The sequence below is a fragment of the Alligator mississippiensis genome, chromosome 2, assembly GCF_030867095.1.
Source record: "Alligator mississippiensis isolate rAllMis1 chromosome 2, rAllMis1, whole genome shotgun sequence".
NCBI lineage: Eukaryota > Metazoa > Chordata > Crocodylia > Alligatoridae > Alligator > Alligator mississippiensis.
Window position 1 is genome coordinate 256909015 of NC_081825.1, and position 21348 is coordinate 256930362.

General features: G+C 41.4%; 1 protein-coding gene across 5 annotated transcripts in view; it reads right to left on the reverse strand.

Moving 5' to 3' along the window:
* The window catches only part of RALGAPA1 (Ral GTPase activating protein catalytic subunit alpha 1), a 223614-nt gene that overhangs the window by 33100 nt on the left and 169166 nt on the right, over positions 1–21348 (reverse strand). For all 5 annotated transcript variants that reach the window (XM_019488741.2, XM_019488740.2, XM_006258745.4 and 2 more), the window contains 3 exons: positions 19294–19449; positions 7948–8106; positions 4122–4249 (listed from right to left, as the gene is read on the reverse strand). In XM_019488741.2, the coding sequence (XP_019344286.1) occupies positions 4122–4249; positions 7948–8106; positions 19294–19449 (443 nt within the window). The remainder of the gene's footprint in view (positions 1–4121; positions 4250–7947; positions 8107–19293; positions 19450–21348) is intronic.

Consider the following 21348-nt stretch of genomic DNA (forward strand, 5'->3'; position numbering starts at 1 on the left):
TTTCACTTTTTCTCCACTACAGAAGCAGCAACATCTGCAGGGCTCTGTTCCTCTCTCACTGGCTCCATAGCTCAATTCATCAGGGGAAACAAATTTTTACTTAACACAGGTGAATAAGTTTATAAAGAGAGCCAACACAGCTCTCTACATTTACAGGAGATACAACTTTTCATCTTTAAACAAACTACTGGGTGGCACAGAGGTGGAAAGGGATCTTGGAGTCCTAGTGGACTCCAAGATGAACATGAGCCGGCAGTGTGACGAAGCCATCAGAAAAGCCAATGGCACTTTATTGTGCATCAGCAGATGCATGACGAATAGGTCCAAGGACGTGATACTTCCCCTATATAGGGCGCTGGTCAGACCGCAGTTGGAGTATTGCGTGCAATTCTGGGTGCCACACTTCAAGAAGGATGCGGATAACCTGGAGAGGGTACAGAGAAGGGCAACTTGTATGGTCAAGGGCCTGCAGACCAAGCCCTACGAGGAGAGACTAGAGAAACTGGACCTTTTCAGCCTCCGCAAGAGAAGGTTGAGAGGCGACCTTGTGGCTGCCTATAAGTTCATCACGGGGGCACAGAAGGGAATTGGTGAGTATTTATTCACTAAGGCGCCCACGGGGGTTACAAGAAACAATGGCCACAAGCTAGCAGAGAGCAGATTTAGATTGGACATTAGGAAGAACTTCTTCACATTTCGAGTGGCCAAGGTCTGGAACGGGCTCCAAGGGAGGTGGTGCTCTCCCCTACCCTGGGGGTCTTCAAGAGGAGGTTAGATGAGTATCTAGCTGGGGTCATCTAGACCCAGCACTCTTTCCTGCTTATGCAGGGGGTCGGACTCGATGATCTATTGAGGTCCCTTCTGACCCTAACATCTATGAATCTATGAATCTGCTGTAAGCAGCACCAAACACAACACACAGTCTAAGTACAGGCTGATAAGAATTCAGTCAGTAGCCACAGACAGAAACACACATGTAAGTGCTCCAAATTCCTCTCCAATTTGGAGGGAGAATGGAGAGCTGTGAGATGCCAGAAGACTGAGCAACTCCCTGTTTACCGGGGGCGGGCAATTATTTTGGGCAGAGGGCCTGCTTACTGAGTTTTGGCAAGCCATCAAGGGCCGCATAACAGGCAGCCCAGGGCAGATAAATATTAATTTTCTAAATTTTTTTAGGGGCCCTGCAGGCCAGATAGAATGGCCTGGCGGGCCGCATCCAGCCCCTGGGCCGCATTTTGCCCACTCCTGCTGTTTACCCATGCTTGAGCATGCAGATATAACTGAATCTTCTCCATAATGAAGTGCTTTGAAGAAATTGCTGTTTCATGCAGGGTCATTTATTGAGCTTCTCTGCCATTTTAGAGCACTTTATGTGGTGCCTTCAAGGTGTCTTTTGGCTTCTGAAGCATTTCAAAGGTGTCTGAAGTTCTTCAAATGTTACATCTGTCCAGTGTCATCAACTAGAAATTTAATCATTTAAAAATGGTGCCAAGTAATCTGACACCCAATATGCCTCCTAGGTGATGGCATAGGTTCCTATAATCAACAGTATTGCTACATAATAATATTGTACTGTTCTAATTATAAATTAACCTTTTCATCCCCTATGAAGAACATTAAAAAGTGCACTCTTATACTTGCGTTTGACCTATAATGGGCCCCCAACAATCTTGACTTTTTTTTTACTAGAAGTAAAATATGGTAAATCTAAGTAATACTGTCATAATATGGCGATTCTAAGTATTTAAAATGATAAGCATCAACATTTTAGTGACAACCACTGTATATAATAAAGGACACAGGGTAATTTGATTTAGGCAGGAAGCTACAGTGAGAAGCACAGTCTGTGACCACAACATAAGTTCCTGCAGGGTACAACTTTTAGGACTTGAATAATTTCTAAGCATGGAACTTCCAAGCTGGCAGGCTAAGTCTGTGGGATGTGTTATATGTGGAGTACTATTCACAAAAGCTGTAATATACTGCTATAAATAAAAATATTGGTATAAATTTGTTAGTTCAAGGGTAATTATTTTTTTTCAGTGGTACCCTCAGGATGATTCAGTATACTGCTCCAGTACGAGCTCTTTTTTGAAACCTAATTACTGTGGCACATTTGGAATTCCTTAGTCAGCCATTTTGAATAGGAGGAAGAAAGGTTACTCCTTTCCAAAAGTTAAATAATGATGCATTTTACACAAAAAGATTGCAGAAAAGCCATAAAACATGATCAACCTGATGTACCACCATGCATCTATAAACACATTTATCTTATCAGATGTAAGAATAAAAGCAAAACTACTCAAGTACTAAAAAAACAATTTGTGAAAAGACACCTTATTGACAGACACAAGGTAATAAATCTACACGAGATACAAAATAACCTACAGATTTAAGAAGTTCTTAATTTAACCTCTTTTGTTTATTTAAACTAAATTAACAACATAAATTTACCAGTTCAAAAACAAAAAAAGTCTAAGTTAATCTTAGGAAGGGGAGAGATACAGAAGAAAAAAAATAATCAAATAATTTACTACTGTATTTACTTGAATGCAGGGGAGATCTTTTTTCCTCATTCAACATCTTGGAAAAATAAGCATTATCATGGCTTTGAGTACACATATCTCAGATCTGAGTACACATGACCTGGGGCAGTTGGCGACACTATTTAGTTACTGCGCTATACAATAATAGGATGAATTTCTAGTTATTGATTGCTTGAGCCATGACCCAGGCTTGGGGCTGGAGCTGCTGGCATCACTGTTGCCTGGCCACAAGTGATAGGGGTCCGCATGATCCGGGGACAGCAGGGCAGACCCTACAATGAGAGGCTACGGGACCTGAACCTGTTCGGCCTTCACAAGAGAAAGCTGAGGGGGGACCTTGTGACCGTCTATAAACTCACTAGGGGGGACCAGACGGGTTTGGGGGAGACCTTGTTTCCCCTAGCGCCCCCCGGGATAACAAGGAATAACGGCCACAAGTTGTTGGAGAGTAGGTTTAGATTAGACATCCGTAAGAACTACTTCACAGTTAGGGCGGCTAGGATCTGGAACCAGCTTCCAACGGAAGTGGTGCTGGCTCCTACTCTGGAGGTCTTTAAGAAGCGGCTCGATGCCTACCTGGCTGGGGTCACTTGAGCCCAGTTTCCCTCCTGCCCAGGCAGGGGGTCGGACTTGAAGATCTACAAGGTCCCTTCCGACCCTACTTCTATGATTCTATAATAGTGGAGTGGGAGACAGGCAAGTACCAGGGGAGGAGAAGACATGCAGCAGGAGAGGCAGGGGACAGGGTGCTGTGCTACCCACCTCTCCCCAGCTTGCCTCCCCCGCCACATGATCCTCTACCACTGTAGCAGTGGAAAGGACAAATACAAAATGACTCTCCAATCATTAGATTCTGTACACGGAAAATTACAACCCATTCTGGCCTTGGGTAAAAACACTATGTAAGGCTATAAATGGATTTCAGTATGTACCTACATTGCAATTTTGGTTTTTTTTAACAGACTAAAAGCCTCATGCTTTTATTTTCACTACTTATTGTTTTGTTATTCTGTTTTCCTGCTTGTTCAGAAGTTTAGAGCAATATTAACTAACTTCCAAAGGGATAAAGTGATAATCTCTTGTTAAGAGTTCTTTACAGAGACATCCCCAGGTTACTCGGATGATAGCCCTGAGTCATCTGAAGCATGCATCTAATTAGCATTAAGCCAAAAAAGTAATTTTCTTTTTTTTTTGGAAATAAAATCCCTTTGGAGCTAAAAACAAAAGTATGGCATATTAACAGTGGACAAATATTTATGTGCACGAAAGGAAAGAGCTGCTAATTAAATTGTGAAACTGCTATTTTGGAAACAAGCTGTATATATAATAGAAATTGAAAAAAATGTTTAATAATAAGAAAAGGGTTGTTTCTAGTATTTGATTAAATCTGGTCTCTACTTATTAGCAAAAGTGGTCTTCTGGGTAAATTCTAAAACAATAACATTTCTAAAAATATTTTAAAATATATTAAAAGCTAAAATGATAGAAAAAATACCATGCCAATAAAAACAAAAACAGAATACTTTCAGCACTGTAAAGTCAATCTACTGAAGGAACTACCAGTAAAAAGGATACAAGTTTTGATATAATGGGATCAGCGATTTCAGTGCTCGGCTTGCATTTATAGCTGTTGCACGAACCATAATAGGAAGAATTTTTCCGTTCACAATAGCACCATCGAAAAGTGGACCAAAGAAGGGAACCTGAATCAGAAATTAAGAAATTCAACCCTAAGTCAAACCTTTTTTTATAACAATTAGCAATCAGCATTAACAATAGAGTGCTCAAATAGTTCATTTTTCTCCTTATCTCCAGTTAATCAGAACAGTTATTCAAGTATATTCTACGATGGACCTTTTCTCTTATGGAAACATAACAGCATGATAATCTTGGTAACAGATAAAAATGAGTGTGCACAAAAATTAAATATCCATTTGAAGACTGCATCTCATCAAGGCTTATTTTCATCATTTTCTGTCAGAAACCTAACGGTAATCATATATGTGACATTTATGAAGTTCAAAGGCTAAATGAGAACACTGTAGGTAAGAATATACTACAGAAAAATGATTAATCAGCTTAAAAACTGTCACAACTTTAGGTGCAGCATGCATATATATTATATGGGACCATCTATGGTAAATAGATACAAACCAGTCATGTAATCCTTACTTTACCCACATCTGGTTGTTTTCCTTGTCACTTACATCATATCTACAACTAGACCGTAAGCAATTTGTGGCAGAAGTCATGGGGTGAAATCTTGGCCCAGCTAAAGTTACTAGGATCTCTGCTGCTGACTCAAGTATGTATGGTATGGATAAACATATACCTGCAGTGGCTTCAAAAGGGGAGGAAGAGTTGCTGTTCAGGAGCAGCAGTTTCAGCTTACACTTTGAAGCTACTACTGTGTAGTTTGTCCATTTGTATATGTTTGTCTATACCTACAGTGCACTTTGGGAATTGAGTCCACAAAATATAAAATCAGTTGGAACACATACTACTTACACTTTAAACCAGCCCAAAATAGTAATTACAGGCAGGTGAGCCAGACCCAGTTTTTTCATGTTTCCCTTCACTTCAATGATAGAATTTCATTCAAAACCCATGGATGCCAAATCTTGCATATGCTGCATTGACAATCAAGTACCAGATGTATCTGCAAAGTCTGGCTTTGTGTGCATAATCTTACAAACCCAGTTGTGAAGCAGGGTGAGACCAGCAGAAAAATGTGGCTACTAATATAGCAAGGTCGAACTATTGTTGTAGGCATGGTTGTCCAGGAAATATACAGGAGGCAAGGTCTTTTTGGGGATCACTTATTGGACTAACTGTATACTAGGGAGATGTTAGGATGTTGGACTAGTTTTTGGGCATAAGGTGCCCTTCTACTGATACACATATTTTCCCAAAAAGTTAAGTGTATCTGGTTCCAATACATGGATTTTACAATTTTCACTGACCAATCATCATCCTGGTTTCCTTCAACACTTTAGAACTGGTGTCTGTGGATCACTGGTCATCTGCAATATACCTCCTAACGTTCCACGGGGCTCTAGCTCCTTACAAGATTCCAGGTCTCTCTCTTGTTTCTAGCTGCCAAATTTTCATTTAAAAAAGTAAAATAGCATTTTCAGATGTTAGACAGGTACCAAATACCTTCTTTTCCCATGTATGTGCATATAAACAGTTGATATAGTTACTCCCACAAGGATTATATACTAGCAAAGGTGTTCCCTAAGATCGTGAATATTAGAAGAGGATCCCACCAGACAATTGCTCTGCTAAGATGTGATCCTTTCCATGAAAGGAAGGTTTAAGAACCCCTGTTCCAGAACATTATTTTTACTGTGAATCATTTAGGGTAGTCTTAAGAATTTTTAAATTATCTCATTTGATTAAAGGTCAACCAATACAGCTACAACCTATACCCCCAGCTTGACTGAAGAATGCAATAAATTGACTTCTCAAAATGTATTGTTTAATTAAAGCATTGATACTGGTGATACTGTACTATTTGTGGCATTAGTGTAAATTATGGCACTGTATAGGTGTCAGTGCCATACCATATAGACTGATTCTCATTTTGTTCAAATCTTAATCCTAAGATTTATTTATAGTCAACAAAATGCAGTATTATAAAATTTAAACATTAATCTTCGTGGTACTGACATCATACTATGAACTATGCAATCCAGCCATATGCTACTTCCCCCACCAACACAGCAGCTTGAGCCACATAATCATTGGCTAATGAGCAGGGACAGTAGAAATAGTCAGAGAACAGCACAAAATTTATATCGAAAAATATTTGTGCACACCCAGACATTTATTTCACCCCATGAAGTACAGTCAAAAAGCCCAAGGCTGAATTGATTCAGTCTTCTCAGGTTAGTTTAAACTGCGTAGATTGAACCAATAAGTAAGTGAACAGACATTCACTTTTGATTCCAGGAAGGCAGACACATTCCTGCAGTGGCCCAGGCCAGAAGCTCAGGGGTGCGAGAGCCCACTTCCTGGCTCTGCTGGAGCAGACAGCTTGAATCTGGAGGGGATCTGGGACAGAAGTTGAATACACTTGTTTAACCTAAATCAGTTAAGTCTGATACTACATCCATCCAGGTTTGTTCTAAACTGGTTTTCAGCCATTTTGCAAGTGGTTTATGTGTACTGAACTTCTAGGGAAAGAAGTTACACATAAACCGGTTTAAGTGATCAGAAACTGGTTTAAACCTGTAACAGAACAGAAACTCATTTCACATAAAACAGTTTCAAAATGACTGAAACTGGTTTAAGATAAAGCTGGCTGAATGTAGTATCAGACTTAACTGATTTGGGTCAAACTAGTTTATGAAACTTCTGCCCCAGACCCCTTCCTTGTTCAAGTTAAATCACAGTCTGCCAGCATCCCAGCATGCTTTGCAGCCCTGGCGTGGGCTGTGCTGTCTGCTTCAGAGAGCAGGGCTGGCCCTGCCCCTCTGCTCCCTAGTAGAAGCAGTGAGGGCTGTCTGACAAGGGGGTGGGGAGGGCTAGCCCGGATAAGGAAGAGACTGCCCCACCTCCTCCCCTTGGCAAACCCCGCCTAGGGTCTGGGGCTTAAACACCCCTTCCCCTGCTCAAATTTACTGCTAGCTGTGACTGTGGACTACAAATCCCAGAGGCACCTGGAAGCAGGAAGAGGAAGTGATGAGGAATCCTGCAGAGTCCTGCTCTTGTGATTCTGGACTGCAAATCCCAAAGACCTCAGGGGCAGCAGGAAGAGGAAGCGAACAGACAACCCATGTTGGCTATATGCCAGACTAGCTTCTGGCCTGAGCTACTGCAAGCACATGGCTGCATTTCCTGAATTAAAGGTAAATGTCTGTTCACTTCTGTTTCAATTTAATTTCTGCATCTTAGACTAACCTGCAAAGACTGAATCAATTCAGCACTGGGCATTTTGACTGCCTGTACTTAGCCATGTTGTGTTACAGATTTGAAACAGTTTCCAATGTGTAATTATACCTGTTTATGAGTAATATCTTTCCTTAGCCATGAGGTCAATGTGCTTGAAGTTCCTGATGAACCAGGACCTAAATTCCTATGTAAGAATTACAGAAGGCAACGAAATAGCAGAAAGAGGGAGGAAAGAGTGGAGTTTTTAGGTCACTACACAAGATCTTTTGGTTTTGTTTCTGCAGTTTATGATCATAGCAGAATATCCTATTAGGATTAGAACACCGCAATTCAGTTTCTTATTTATATCCATACACCGTAACATTAAACTTCTGAGTTCTGCTTTATAGCCATTATAGCCTTATAGACATTACTATTCAAGGAGGATTACTTTGCTGGACTAATATGTTGAACCAGAAACAAAAATAATGTAGTTAATACTTGAAAGCATACAATAAAGCCTTACCTCAGGTTTTTTCATAATCTGGATACTGAACATATGGTTTTTCATTGGATAGATAACAATGAGAACATCACCAAATTCTGTAGGAATTATTCCTCTCCTGTAGTCTCGAGTATGCTCTGACCAGACAATGTGCACTTCATCATTTCCTAAATGTCTTAGCTGAAAAAAGAAGGGATTCAAACTGTTAAAAGTTAAATTCTTATAAGTCTTTCATCCAGGGGCAGATCTACAATTTTATGAAGGGGTGTGCAGGGCTGCACACCTGCTCCCAGCTTCTCCTACACCCCCAAGCAGGCAGACCATGTTGTAGGATCAGCAGTCGGGGCTTTTTTTGAAGTACCCAAATAAGTTAAAAATCCCATCCCCTGTCCCATCATCCCCCATTCTTGGCACCCCCACCCTCCCCCTGTCCTTAGCAGCATGTCCCCTTCCCTCCCACTTATCCCCTCTGCCACCTGCCACTGTCTTGGGCTGATGAGTGTTTGGAAGGTGTTTTAGAGCTGATCCTGACCTCTTCCAGCCACACATCAGGGAACAGCAGATGCAGCTGGGTGGGATCCTCCTTTCTGCTCCATCCTTGGGTGTACCCTGCTGTGACTGGCTGCAGTGACTCTAGAGCGGGGGTGGGTAAAATGCAGTCCGCAGACTGTATCCAGTCTGCCAACTGGTTGGATCCAGCCTATGGGTGGGCACCCCACAAGTGAATACATCTGTCCAGTGGTGGGCGATGGCTCTGACAGCCGTGTAGTGCTGGGTCGCCGGGGCTGCTTCTCGCATGTTGGGTGCCCTCTCCCTGGGCTGAGGCTGCCACTAGCATGGAAGCAGAAGCATGAACCCACCCGCAGCTTTAGCCCCACTACCCCACAGCCAGAGTCCACCTGCCCACAGCTTTAGTGTGCCCCGCCCCAAGCCCAGACAACTTCTGGGAGCTTCTGGGTTGGGGGTGCAAGGCATGCTACAGCAGCTGCAAGAGGGTTCAGGCTGGTCACAGCCTGCAGCTGTAGCATGCCCTGCCTCCTGACCTGGAAGCTGTTGGCCATGTTTGGGTAGATGTGGATGCAGCCAACAGCTGCTGGGTCTGGGGAAGGGAGGGCACGCCAAAGCTGCGGGTGGGGTCAGGCTTCTGAGCTGGGGAGGAGAGAGCAAGAGAGAGCGAGTGAGCGCCCTTGACAGGTCACCAAAACTCATTAAGGATGCCAGACACTGCCAACCCCTGCTCTAGATTTATCCCCTGGCAACCTGCCCAACCCACAACTCTCCCAATTCATTTCACAGTAGGAAGAGGTCTGGACCCACTGAAGCTGGGCTCAGAAGATAGCAGCAGACAGGTTCCCAGCCCATGTTTGTTCCCAAGCAGGCAGATAATACCCCAGGGACTGGACAGAGAGGAGGAATGCACCCACTGCTGCTGCTGTTGCCGTTTTGCCAGCTGGAGCAGGCAGAATGGCTTTGGAGCCTCCCTGCCTCAACAGATGACAGCAGCAGGGGCAGTAGTGAGCACCCAAGCAGCTGAGATTGGAGCAGAAAGGAGGGGGTGCAGAGAACAGGAGGATGGGGACGGGATTTTCACCTGATCTGAGGACTTAAAAAACCCCATCCCTGCTGTTGCTCATGATAGGGTCTGAAATGGGGTTGTCTATACCACTGTACTCCACTTAGATCTGCCCTTGCCTTCAGCTACTCAGGACGTGAACAGAAGTAACTTTTGAAATGTTTCCAAGTATAAAGGGTTTCCCAAAATAAAGGCTGCATGGTGTCAGTGGGGATGACCCACTGCTGGGCTATCCAGCTCTCAAGCCCCAACCCTCTAAACCTCTTCTCACCCTCTCCAGAGCAGAGGTAGAGAAGACTAGGGGCTGGAGAGCCTGGTCCCAGTGATGGCATGGATGCTGGGGTCTGGCAGGAGGAGTGGGAACAGTGGCAAGTACAGGGAGTACGCTTCAGCGCTACTGTTAAAGGACAGTGTACCTAACAAGATTTGTATTTGAGGACTTTGTTTCTCTTGCAGATAGGCTGCTTTCAATTAAAAGTATATTAAAGAAGAAAATGATCTGATTTTGCTCCAAAACAATGAATAAATGCTTTTTTTTTTTTCCCTTGAAAACTGACTGACCTTGAACATTAAGTGCACCAGCCAAAACCCTTGTTCCCTGACACACACAAATCAAACTTTAGGGTCTAAACAGGTTGTTACTGTGAAAATCAATGACCATACTTCTAACTGAAAAGAGGGATGTTCTTGTGGCTAATGCTAGACTGGGACTCAGAATAGCCAGTTTTATTACCTGGCTCTGACGGGCTTCCTGATAGATTTTGAGTAAACAGGGGTTGACAACCTATGGCCTGTGGGCTGGATCTGGCTGGAAGAGCCATTTGATCCAATCTGCAGATGTAGGGTACTGTCAGCATCCAGCAGCAAGGCACTTTGGCAGCAGTCATTTTCCCCACTGAGGAGAGAAGTACCAGTTGTAGGTGCTCTCCCAGGGCTGCTGCAGGAAAAAGTGGTCCTAGTACCTACTTGCCCACCTGCCTCTGACCTGAACTGGGTCACTGGCCTGCAGCCCAAAAAGGTTGTTGATTACTGCGACAGAAGTTTTACCTACTCTTCAGTAACTGAGGCCCTTGGCAATGTTCTGGCTATGGATTCCATTCTTGTTCTGTACATATCCCATGTTCACATGATTGGGATTCTTTGAAAAGCAGCATCTATTGGGGATGGGCTTTCCCTCCACTACCCAGTGCTCTTATCCTCATATCTGAGGGTATGATGTTTGCTTCAACCACCTCACAATTTCTTCACCAGTGTCTTAAACAAATGGGATTCTGAATTAATGGGAAAAGAGGGCAAGTAATTGAGACACATTGTCCATGAGATTCCAAGAAACAGTTATTTATTTCTTTTAGAGAAGGAAGAGTCTATTTTTGATGGCAGCTGCCTATTTGCCATGAGTTAGATGAGATGAGTTTTATAAAAATAAATGTTTCAGGGCTACTGTAGAAAACTGGATGCTTGTCCCTTAAGAACAGCGAATGGTAAACATACCAAGCAAGCTCCACGTTGTTTCCTTTGGTATCTTTGGTAAAGGGGCATTATCCCAACTTGCCAGAGAAATCACCTGAACCCCCAGTGAGCAAGGACAAATATAATCAGAGGAGATTATTTGTTAGTCAAATCATAATCATCCCCAACACAGTCAGAGACCCAGTTAACAACTCCAAGATTATATGAAATACTCCTTAAGTCTTTCAGCTAATACCACAGAATCTAGGAATGTCGGTATGGTTCTGCCCAAAAACCCAAAATGGATTAGTTCTGTCCATAAAAAGGAAGAAGCCTATTATGACATCCAAAATGTAGAACTGTAAGGAGCTTGGGTAGAATGACATTTAAAAGAAAATCTGAAGGTAAATTAACTGACTGATGTGAATCCTAGAAACAAGCTTAGGCAAAAACTTTAAGTGAGGCCTGATAGTGACTTTGTACTTGTGAAAGACTGTATGGTGAATTTACAACGAGGGTCTCAATCTCTCCTACTCTCCTTGCTGATGTGATTTGGCCAACCTAAAGGCTGTATTTCTTGACACGTGCTACAGAGAGCTGGTAGGCACAGACTGAAAGGGGGAGATCCATCAATCCTGTTAATACCAAGTTAAGGTCCCAGAAAGAAAGGGACCACCTGACCAGTGGGAATATACAGATGTATTCCTGTAGAAATTTAATCATTATGGAATGTCAGAGGACTATAAGATCAGTAGGATGATTAGCAGTGACAGCTGCCAGGTGCACCCTTATTGAAACGAGGGACATTCTTGACTGTTTCAGTGAAAACAAATAGTTCAAATTAACCATAGGTAAATCATAAATCATAGAGAAGTAAGGCTGGAAGAGATCAAGAGATCATTTAGTCCAACCAAGTATCGAATCTGCAACCTTGATGTTATTAGCACCACACTCTTACCAACTGAGCTAAACAGCAATGAACCTGGAGTGATCAATGATGCAATGAAATGACTGATACAGCTATGCATAATCATAGAAAGCTATACATAATCATAGAAAATTAGGGTTGGAAGGGATCTCAGGAGGTCTTCTATTCCAGCCCGTTGCTTAAAGCAGGATCATCCCGAACTATATCATCCCAACCAAGGTTGTCTACCAGGGTCTTAAAAATCTCTAAGGACAGAGATTCCACAACCTCTCTGGGTAACTTGTTCTAGTGCTTTATTACCCTCCCAGTGAGGAATTTTTTTCCTAACATCTAAATGAAACTTCCCTTATTGTAACTTGACACCAGTGCTCCTTGTTTTATCTGCCACCTCTGAGAACAATCTAGCTCCATCCTCTTTAAAACCACCCTTAGCTTCCTGGCAGATTGAAGAAGATCCTTCACGCTTGCTGATGTATAGCATTGCTATGATGGTGTTTGTGGATATTTGAATTGTTAAGTCCTGAATAATGGGATAGGGGCATTCTGTATGCTAAATGAATGGCTCTATATTCCAATATGTTTTAGAGCATTGTGTCTTGAGGACATCATTTTGCTTGGTTCTATAAGTGTTTACACCATGAAGTAGGAAACTCCATCCCCTTTTAATTCACTCAGGCGTTCTATCATTGGTTTTGAAATACTGACCTGCATTTGTTTGGGTTTACTGAGTAGCTCCCTTTGGTGCATTCACAAAAATGTCATCTGTGCTGCAGATAAGTGAGGCTTATGAAAGGTCACCTGGAAGCCTGAGATAGCATATCTGCTCACTGAAGCACGTGATGTATGGAATGGGCCCAGTACCTAGAGCTTCCTGAAAAGCTTCTTTGGATCTGGATAAGGCTTGTATAGCCCTTTACAGAAGTGTTTCTATTTTGCCTCTTTGGATTTTAATTTTCTTGGAGAAGAACTTTCAAATCGGTTCAGAAATAAAACCTTCTCCCAGACTCAAGAGATATCAGGAGTAATAACTGTAACTTTAACCCTGAATGAAGCAGACTTAAAGTTACAATGTTTTTAGTCCACCAACATTGCTATAGGATCTTACAGACCTAACAGCAACATTGTAACAGCTTCTACATTCCATACTGATAACATTTTTACCTCTGTCTATACCTTTAATCATGGATCAAGACTCCTGCTGTTCTAAGTGCCATACAAACACAGAACAAAAGGACTGTTTCTACCCCAGATGGCTTATACATTGAGACAAGAAGGACAGGCAGATGGGAAGTAAAAGGAAACAATAAGAATGAAAGGCAGGGCCATCAGCAAGCTAAGCATTGTTTTTTGTAGACATCACAGCAAGAGAGAGTTTCAAGAAGAATTGCAATGTTTACAAGAAACTCCTTCCAAGTGAGGGGAGAGCCTGAAAGGTGTTTGGAAATTTAAGAAATGGGTGCTGGCATCAGGTCAATGTGTGGTGAGAGCTGGCCCCTGGACAGTGAGTGCAAAAAGACAGGGCCTTGAAGGTGAAGAGGAGGTTGTGTTTGATGCAGTGAAGGAGGACAGGCTAGTGGAGGGATAAAGAGAGAGGTTGACATGGTCAGAGGAAGAGCTAGGGTGGGGATGTTTAGCAGCAGCGTTCTGTTTGGATATGACTGGGGTAAGATTGCACTTGTCAAGGCTAGAGAAAAGGATATTGCAGTACTGTAACTGAGACATGAAATACTGAGAGAAATTTTGGCTGTGTAAACAGATAGGAAAAACTATCTTAGAGATGTTATAAAGAAAATCTGCTAGACTTAGACACAGACTGGCTATGGGGACAGAGAAAAATCTGAATCAAAGATAACACCAAGATTATGGGCCTGGGTGACAGGTACAATGGGGGCACTGTCCACAATGATTAAGAAAGGAAGAAATGAGGAGGTGATTCAAAGCTGCTTCAGCCCCACTGCACTTAAGCTGACAGCTAGAATCCATGGAATGGCAGAAAGAAACACGCCAAATTTGTAGTTTGCTCTAAACTTCTATTCTATTTTTTTGAATAAATAAATGAAGTCCCTCAACAATGCGAAAAAACCTATCTGAGATTTCAATTTTTACTCAAAATACTTTAAAATATTCTTACTATACAGCCATCACCATGTGTCAGCTTTCCTAATACATTTATGTTAACTGAATACAAAAGAAATGTGAAATAAATATAACCAGGAGGGATGATCAAATCTAATTTTGATACATTAGTGTCATATGCTGTACATGTTACAATACCAGCCAGACTTAATACTAAGCTTCAGGCTATACTGAGATTTCCAAATGGCAGACTGTTCCAAGTGATACCAAGTATAATTGAAGTAATAAACGATAGTAAAAGCAAAGCACACTGTCAGGAAGAATTTAAGTATTTACTTTTTAAAATTAAATGAGTTAGGTTTGGAAAGGCAGGACAAGTGAAATAATGCAGGGCTCAATTTACAGAAAATTCCTTTTATTTATCTGTTGCATTAACCCTTGAACTCCTGCCAAAATTATCTGTAATTTCTAGTACTCACTTAGTACTAAAGAAGGGAGAGAAAAAGGCAACTGTATTTCCTTTTAAAACAAAAGCTGGTCTTTAAATTTAGTTTCATTTACTTAAATGAGAGTTCATTAGAGAAGATACAGCAAGAATGGCAGAAATATTTTGGGAAGTAGCTGCTTCATAGTTACATGAAGAGAATACTGTTATCTAAAATGCATTTAAAACATTTGGACAAACTTCATAAAATCCCAGTCTAACACAGACAGGATTGTTTTTAAACTCCCATAAATAATGGATATAATTAATTGGAATTTTATTTAAAAATATTGTACTAATGAACACGTTTTCTGGACTAATCCCTTTACCTATCCAGTAGGTATTCATATCAGAACAAAACAAAAACAATTAGCTAGGAATTATGGGGCTAATTATTTTGTGTGGCTTTGACAATGTCAAATTAAGCTTGAGTCATTTATACAATCACCAAAAGCTCAAGAAGGATTAATAGCCTAATAATTAAAAAATGACCACCTTTTATTTAACACAATATGTGTAATATAGTCATCTTAATTAAGACACTTTCAGTCCTCCCTCACCTTTTCTCAGCACTAATGTACCCAAAGCTAGACAGGAGGTAAGCTATAGGAGCGATTTTGCAATATCGCTCCCACTGTGAATTGAGATTTCATGATTCTATCTTAATTTTGACACTTTCTTTGTAGACTTGTGTAGGTATATTTTAAATAACAATTTCCATTTTAAAATATGCTTTCATTTTGAAAATCAAAATGGAATGGAAGGAGAGAGGCTTTAAAGCCTTTATTTACAATTCATTATTTAAGTATTTTTCTACTTTTCCCTGTTCGGATCTCCTAAAGGCTCCCTTCTCTTCTTTCAGAATTCATTTTATTTTCCTGGTTTATAATTGCTTTATTGTCCAGTGTTTCAAAGGCACTAAAGATAAAGTTTTATATACTAGTCAAAAAGACTGATAGAAAATAAGTTTTAAGATGGCCTGGCATGCAAAACACCAGAATCTTGATGCTGCACTGCCTTAAATGGCAGGAAGAAGTTTTGTTTTAATTTAATTTTATTTCCATTGATAAGATGACTCTATTATTCACCTATGGGCACATTTATAACTTAAAATCCAGTAACAATTCAGCCAACCAATACAAGTTAACAACTCCTTTTAGTAACAAAATAAAACAAGCAAGCAAAAACCAACCCCCACTTCAAAAAACCCCAGATCCAAAAACAAGTCCACGTCATGCAATGCATCCTTCAGAAACCCTTTTTCTAGAATCCCTGATAGGGTAGACTTTAAGATCTTCCTAAAGCCAGTACAGGCTAATCATCTATATTATAAATCCCTAAGCTTGACCTGCAGCAGCAGTGAAGCACAACTCAAAAGCTTTACTAAACTTCAGTCTGAGGTCAAGCTTGCCTCCTAGTCCTTACCACCTTTGCTTGGAATTCACATGGGTGATGCAGACTGCAAATACAGGAAGTCTTTCTCTATTTTACCTTTACACTCCTGAGCCCCACTTCCTGTCTGTTTTCTGTCATTAAACCCAAATACAGAACAAGAAAGTGATTCTTGGAAGGGTTCCACTCATGAAAAGAAAGGAAACATAATATGTGCAACTTTAGTGTGGGTTTCTAGCTAAGTTGTAGATGGGAAAGGACAGCTTATTTGGCTCAAAGTAGTTTATTTGCCATCACACCCACATCTGCACCCCACACTGTGCTGTGCCCACCTCCAATGTCGCTGGCCTGTTCTCCCCAACCCACCACAGACCCCCAAAGGATTATTGTCTGCCTACCTGTGAAACAAACAGTGTTACAGGCAGCTGACAGGATGCAGCAGCAGCACATGGCTGGGGGAAGGGGGCTATGGGGCTCCCATGGGCTACAAAGCCCTGAGAGAATGCTCTCTGCAGGGTGTTGTGTTCCCGCTCAGACACCAGGTGGCACTGTTCTACTTTATTTGTCCATCAATGTTTCCTTCTAGTTTCTTTCCTACAGCTGAGTGTCACTCAAGGTCAGGTTGCTTAAGGGTTTTGTTGTTCTTTTTTTTGTTTTAATGGACTGTTCATACTTTAGGGAAAGTTGGCAACTTTGGGAGCAGGGTAGGGGCTGCCTGCTTCTAAATTGAATAGGTAGGCCACAACCTACACAGCACTCTTGGCTTCATGGAATATTTGACAATTTTTTTACTGTGATCAAATAACAGATGATTAACTAACCAGCCGACTAGCTAACCATTTTTACTCAACTATAGGACAACCCCACCAATAATTAGATTTTATATAGGGAAAATGTATAAACTTGTTATAATTTTCCAGATATAGAATCCAAGTACTGGAGGGTTGTCTTGAATCCTGCTCCCCTACTGCTACAGCAGGGAAAGCAGGAGCTGAGGGGGAGGGGTCAAGTGGCTCTCTTGCCCTCTGCCCTGCCCATTTCTTCTTCCTGCAGCCTTCCTGCCTCCCCACTCCTAGCTCCCCCCAGCCTCTGTCCTCTTCCCCAACAACTCCCCCCAGGCTCTGCCTCTTCCACCATGCTCCCCAGTCTCTGTCTCTTCCCCTGACCTCCCCAGTCTCTATCCCTTCCCCTTTGCTCCCCCCAAGTCTGCCCTTCTCTCCTACCTCCCCAGTTTCTGCCTCTTCCTCTCCTCCCTTATTGTAAGATGCTGCTCAGGCTGCTCTGTTCCAGAGCATAGTGCATGGAAGTTGGCACTACTAAATGGCCAAGAAGGGGAAAGAATTTCCATGTATTCTATAGGACAGATCCCAGCCTAAGTCAGAGCTGAGCTGCACCTGATAGAAAGGGGAAGGGAAAGGGGTGGGTGTGGGGCAGAAGCTGCAGAGGAGAAGGTAGGGCACTGCTGTGGGTCTCACTCTGGCCTTGACCTGGGCTCAGGACCAGTCAGAGCTGCAGAAGCCACCTGCTCCTCCTCTCCCCTCCCCACTTCATATGTTCATGTAAGAGTAGGGTCTTTTTTCCCTATTCTAATTGGAGGGGAAAACCTCATCTTATATTCAAGTAAATATGGTAATTTGACCAGTCAAATGATCGGCTTCCAAATCCTATTCCTGATGCTCAGTTCAGTGCTCTATCCACCAGACAGTACAGATTCCCAAAGTAATCTGAATTGTTGGAGAAAGAGATTGTGGATGAAAGTAGAAAAAGATGAGTTTCAGGTGAAATGGAATTGTGAAAATGGTGGCCAGTTTGGATTTTTAAACAAACTAAATCACAGAACTGATTCAGCTGGAAGTAGAGACTGTGTGAAGGGTCAAGATTTTTGTTTTAAATACATGTCAACTTCAGCATTCACTGTCTGTTAAAACCTGAAGCATTTTTAAAGATTATTTAAACAATGAAACCAATTTTCATTGTGTTTTCTGTCCTCCCAACTACTTTCTAATCATCCTAATTTGAGCAGGTTATAAACAAATATTACTGTATACAAACGAGATGGTCTAGTGACAGGAATCATGCTAAGTTTTATTAGGCCTATGAAACCTGATTTCTCTAATAAAAGCCCAGCTAACCATTTAGATTGTGAATGTAGTGCTACTCTGTTTAAAAAGCATATAAAGATATTTTTGCTACTAAGATACTTCTATAACGCATGCAGCAACCTGAAATAAAGTACAGCATGAACTATCTACCTTGAGCATGGAGGAACATGTTTTACTAATGTTATAAAATAATGGTAAAATGCTACTGAGAAAAGAACTAAAAGTCAGTTTATAATAATAACCATGATAAAAAGATAAATATTTTCTTCAAGCTGAAAACAAAGAACAAAACAAAGACATGAATAATTGAAATTTGCCAGAGGCATGGCTATTTCTCTCTATACTAACTGTCGACTATCTAATTTAATTACAAGTATTAAACTCCATGCTGAGGTCAACCAGCCTCACTTCCTCCAATATTACACTTCAACCAGTGCTCATTAATGTGTCTACTGAATGGATTAGTACATCTGAAGATGTATGTGCAGAGGACGGGGGGACAGTCTAATGATAGCCAATTGTTCATTCCTAATAGGACACATGTTCGAGGCCTCAACTTATTATCACTAATGTGGAATTTATTAAATTCTAAAGAAAAAATACCAATACAGAAAGCCATTTTTTCCTTAACATGGGTCTAAGAGAACAGACTACTTCTGAACATTTGTGCCAGTTCCAAAGAAGTATAACTAAAAGCACTAAAAAGTTACTAGGTTCTTAACATTTTAACTTTCTTTTAAAATAAAATGTTTTAGGAATATGCCTAACTAATATTTCTTAAATGACTAAAAATATTAAACTTTGAAAAGGTAATGTAAGAGTGATGTTGTAGCCATGATGATCCAGAAATTATGTGAGAGGTGAGGATTTCTTAGGATGGTATCTTTTTTTGGACCAACTATGTAGTTGGGATAAAGTTAGACAAGGTTTCAAATGTAAGACATTTTTCCTCAGGTCATTCACAAACTACTCTGAGAAGTTAATAGCTCATGTCTAGAAGTCTCAAAGTACCAGAACACATTACTCATTCTGTGTGGAAATAAAAGATATATATCTGTTCTTGCCTTTTATTTTAATTCTTTTGTATCACCATTCCTGGGACATGAGCAACAATTAAATATACAAATATGATGTATATTTTCTGTGATAAAATAACTGGTTGGTAAAAAATAATTTGTTAATAAGGCAATTTGCTCACACTAGTCATCTTCAACAAGATGTCATCTGTTGGGAAGAATGAGCATTTTATGCTTTACAAAAAGGTAACAGTTTTTGTTTGTTTGTTTGTTTGTTTAGGAATTTCTGAAATATTCTGAGTTTGTTTTTTTACCTAAATGAAAAGGAGCTACTCAAGAACACTTACCTTTTTAGTTAGAGAGTCATCGGAATCAGAAGGCATTCTTGTTGACACATGGAACATCACTTCCACTGTAGAGGTAGCAAAATATGGAGTGGTCAACCCAGTACTTTTGTTTTTTTGCAGTCCTCCCATAAAACCACAATGGTTTGTGAGATCTACCTAAAAGCAAAACCCACACAACATTAAATATTAGGTAATAAACATATACTTTAAGAAAGCCTTTTAAAGCATTTTCAAATTAAGATACCACCACCCTTAATGCTGGGTATATCCACTGGTACGATCATGTTTATCTGAAAGATCTGAGGCTCCCTAATTAGAAAAAAACTTATTATTAAATAAACTAGCTGCAAAGCAGGTACACTTTCTATATTCAATGGTACAATAGGTTGTATGATGAGTTCCAGGGATCCTGGTTTTCTGTTTAAAAATCAGAAATTCTCTGATAAAAAAACCCCCAAATTGCATTCTTCTGCAATTAAAATGAAATGCCACTATATATGTAGGTATCAGTTGAACACAATGTTTCATTGAAATATTTACAATTTTAAAGCAATTTGGAAGCCTACCAGTGCCTCAATCATTATAATAAAATAAATTCTAAATACCTATAAATTTTGGTGTTTGATTTTGGGTTTTTTTATCATGGAAAAATCAGAGCTTCCCTTGCTTCCCAGGATGCAGGTCCAGCTGCAATTGCCCATCCTGCTGCTTTGTGGTGCCAAGCAGCCCAGATATGCTAGTGCCCTGCCCCTGCCCATGCTATTCTCCCTCACTCCTGACACACAGCCTCACGACCCTGCTGGTGCCACTCACTCCCAACTCACAGTCCCTCCTCCCCAGTCCTTCAGTGTGTGAGGAAGGGAGTGGATATATGGGGAAGGTGGAGGAGGCACAGGTGATGCAGCAGTGGGGATACATGTCCCCCAAGATTTCTGCAATTACAGTGGGGCACGGGGCTGCAGGTAGGCTGGACCAGTTCCACAGGAGCTGCCTCTGTGCTCATAGTGGGTGGGAACCAGTGCTGGAGGGAATGCTGCACTGCCATGGCAAGGCGCAACAGCAGCAGCTACAATAGCAGCAGCAGGGAGTTGTGCCCCCTGCGGCTGCTGGGAGGGCAGGAGGTGCCTCAGCTTGGCGGCCATGGTAGCGTGGTACTCCCTCCTGCACTGGGTCCCACATGCTGGACCGTGGAGGCAGTTCTGTCAGAGCTGGTCCAGCCTGGTTGCAGCCCCATGCCCTGCTGTGGGTGCAGAAATCTAGGGAGGCACAGGACTCCCCCACCCCCAGTCCATGCCCCCCCCAGCACATGGTCTGTGCCCCTCCCCACTGCATGGCCTGTGCTCCTTCCCCCCTCACCAGACTTACCTTCAGAGAGCTGGGGGAGCTCTTCTCCACCACTGCCTGGCTGCCACGTGCATGTATGTATACACGTGTGTGTGGCACCCCCTGCCTGATTGCTCCCCGCAGTCCCAAACAGCCCCTTGCAGGCTGGAGCTCTGCCAGCCTGCAAGGGGAAACCTGTGATTTCCCACATTTTTCTTCTTTAAAGGGGAAAATCCATTATTTTCTCCTTGAAAAGAGAAAATCCATATTTTTCTCCGTCAAAGGAGAAAACCCGTGTTTTTCTGAAGTGAATGGAAAATCCGTATCTTTGATGATGACTATAATGAAGACTGGTAGAGAGAGCAAGGTCCAGTGGGGAGGGGGAGACCCCAAGAATGAAAGTGGTGGTTTGTAAAATGATAAGCTACCAAATAACTTGAGAATGCTTTTGAATTTTAATGAATTATTTCACAGTACATTGACTCATAAAAGGTGCTGTGAAAAACCTTTGCACCAAAGTGGGCATATATTGGCTTGCCTTATTCCCTTCTATATACACTTTAAATATAGGGAATTTTTTTGGCCATAAAATATTGTTTTTTCACTGCATGAAAATAGAAAATTGTGAAATTTTAAACTGTAACTGAAAACTGGCCAAAATGATGGTAAGTCTTAAATCTATCTGATTGAAGCAGAAACAATTTTACATCAAAAGAAGTTTAAAAACCATGA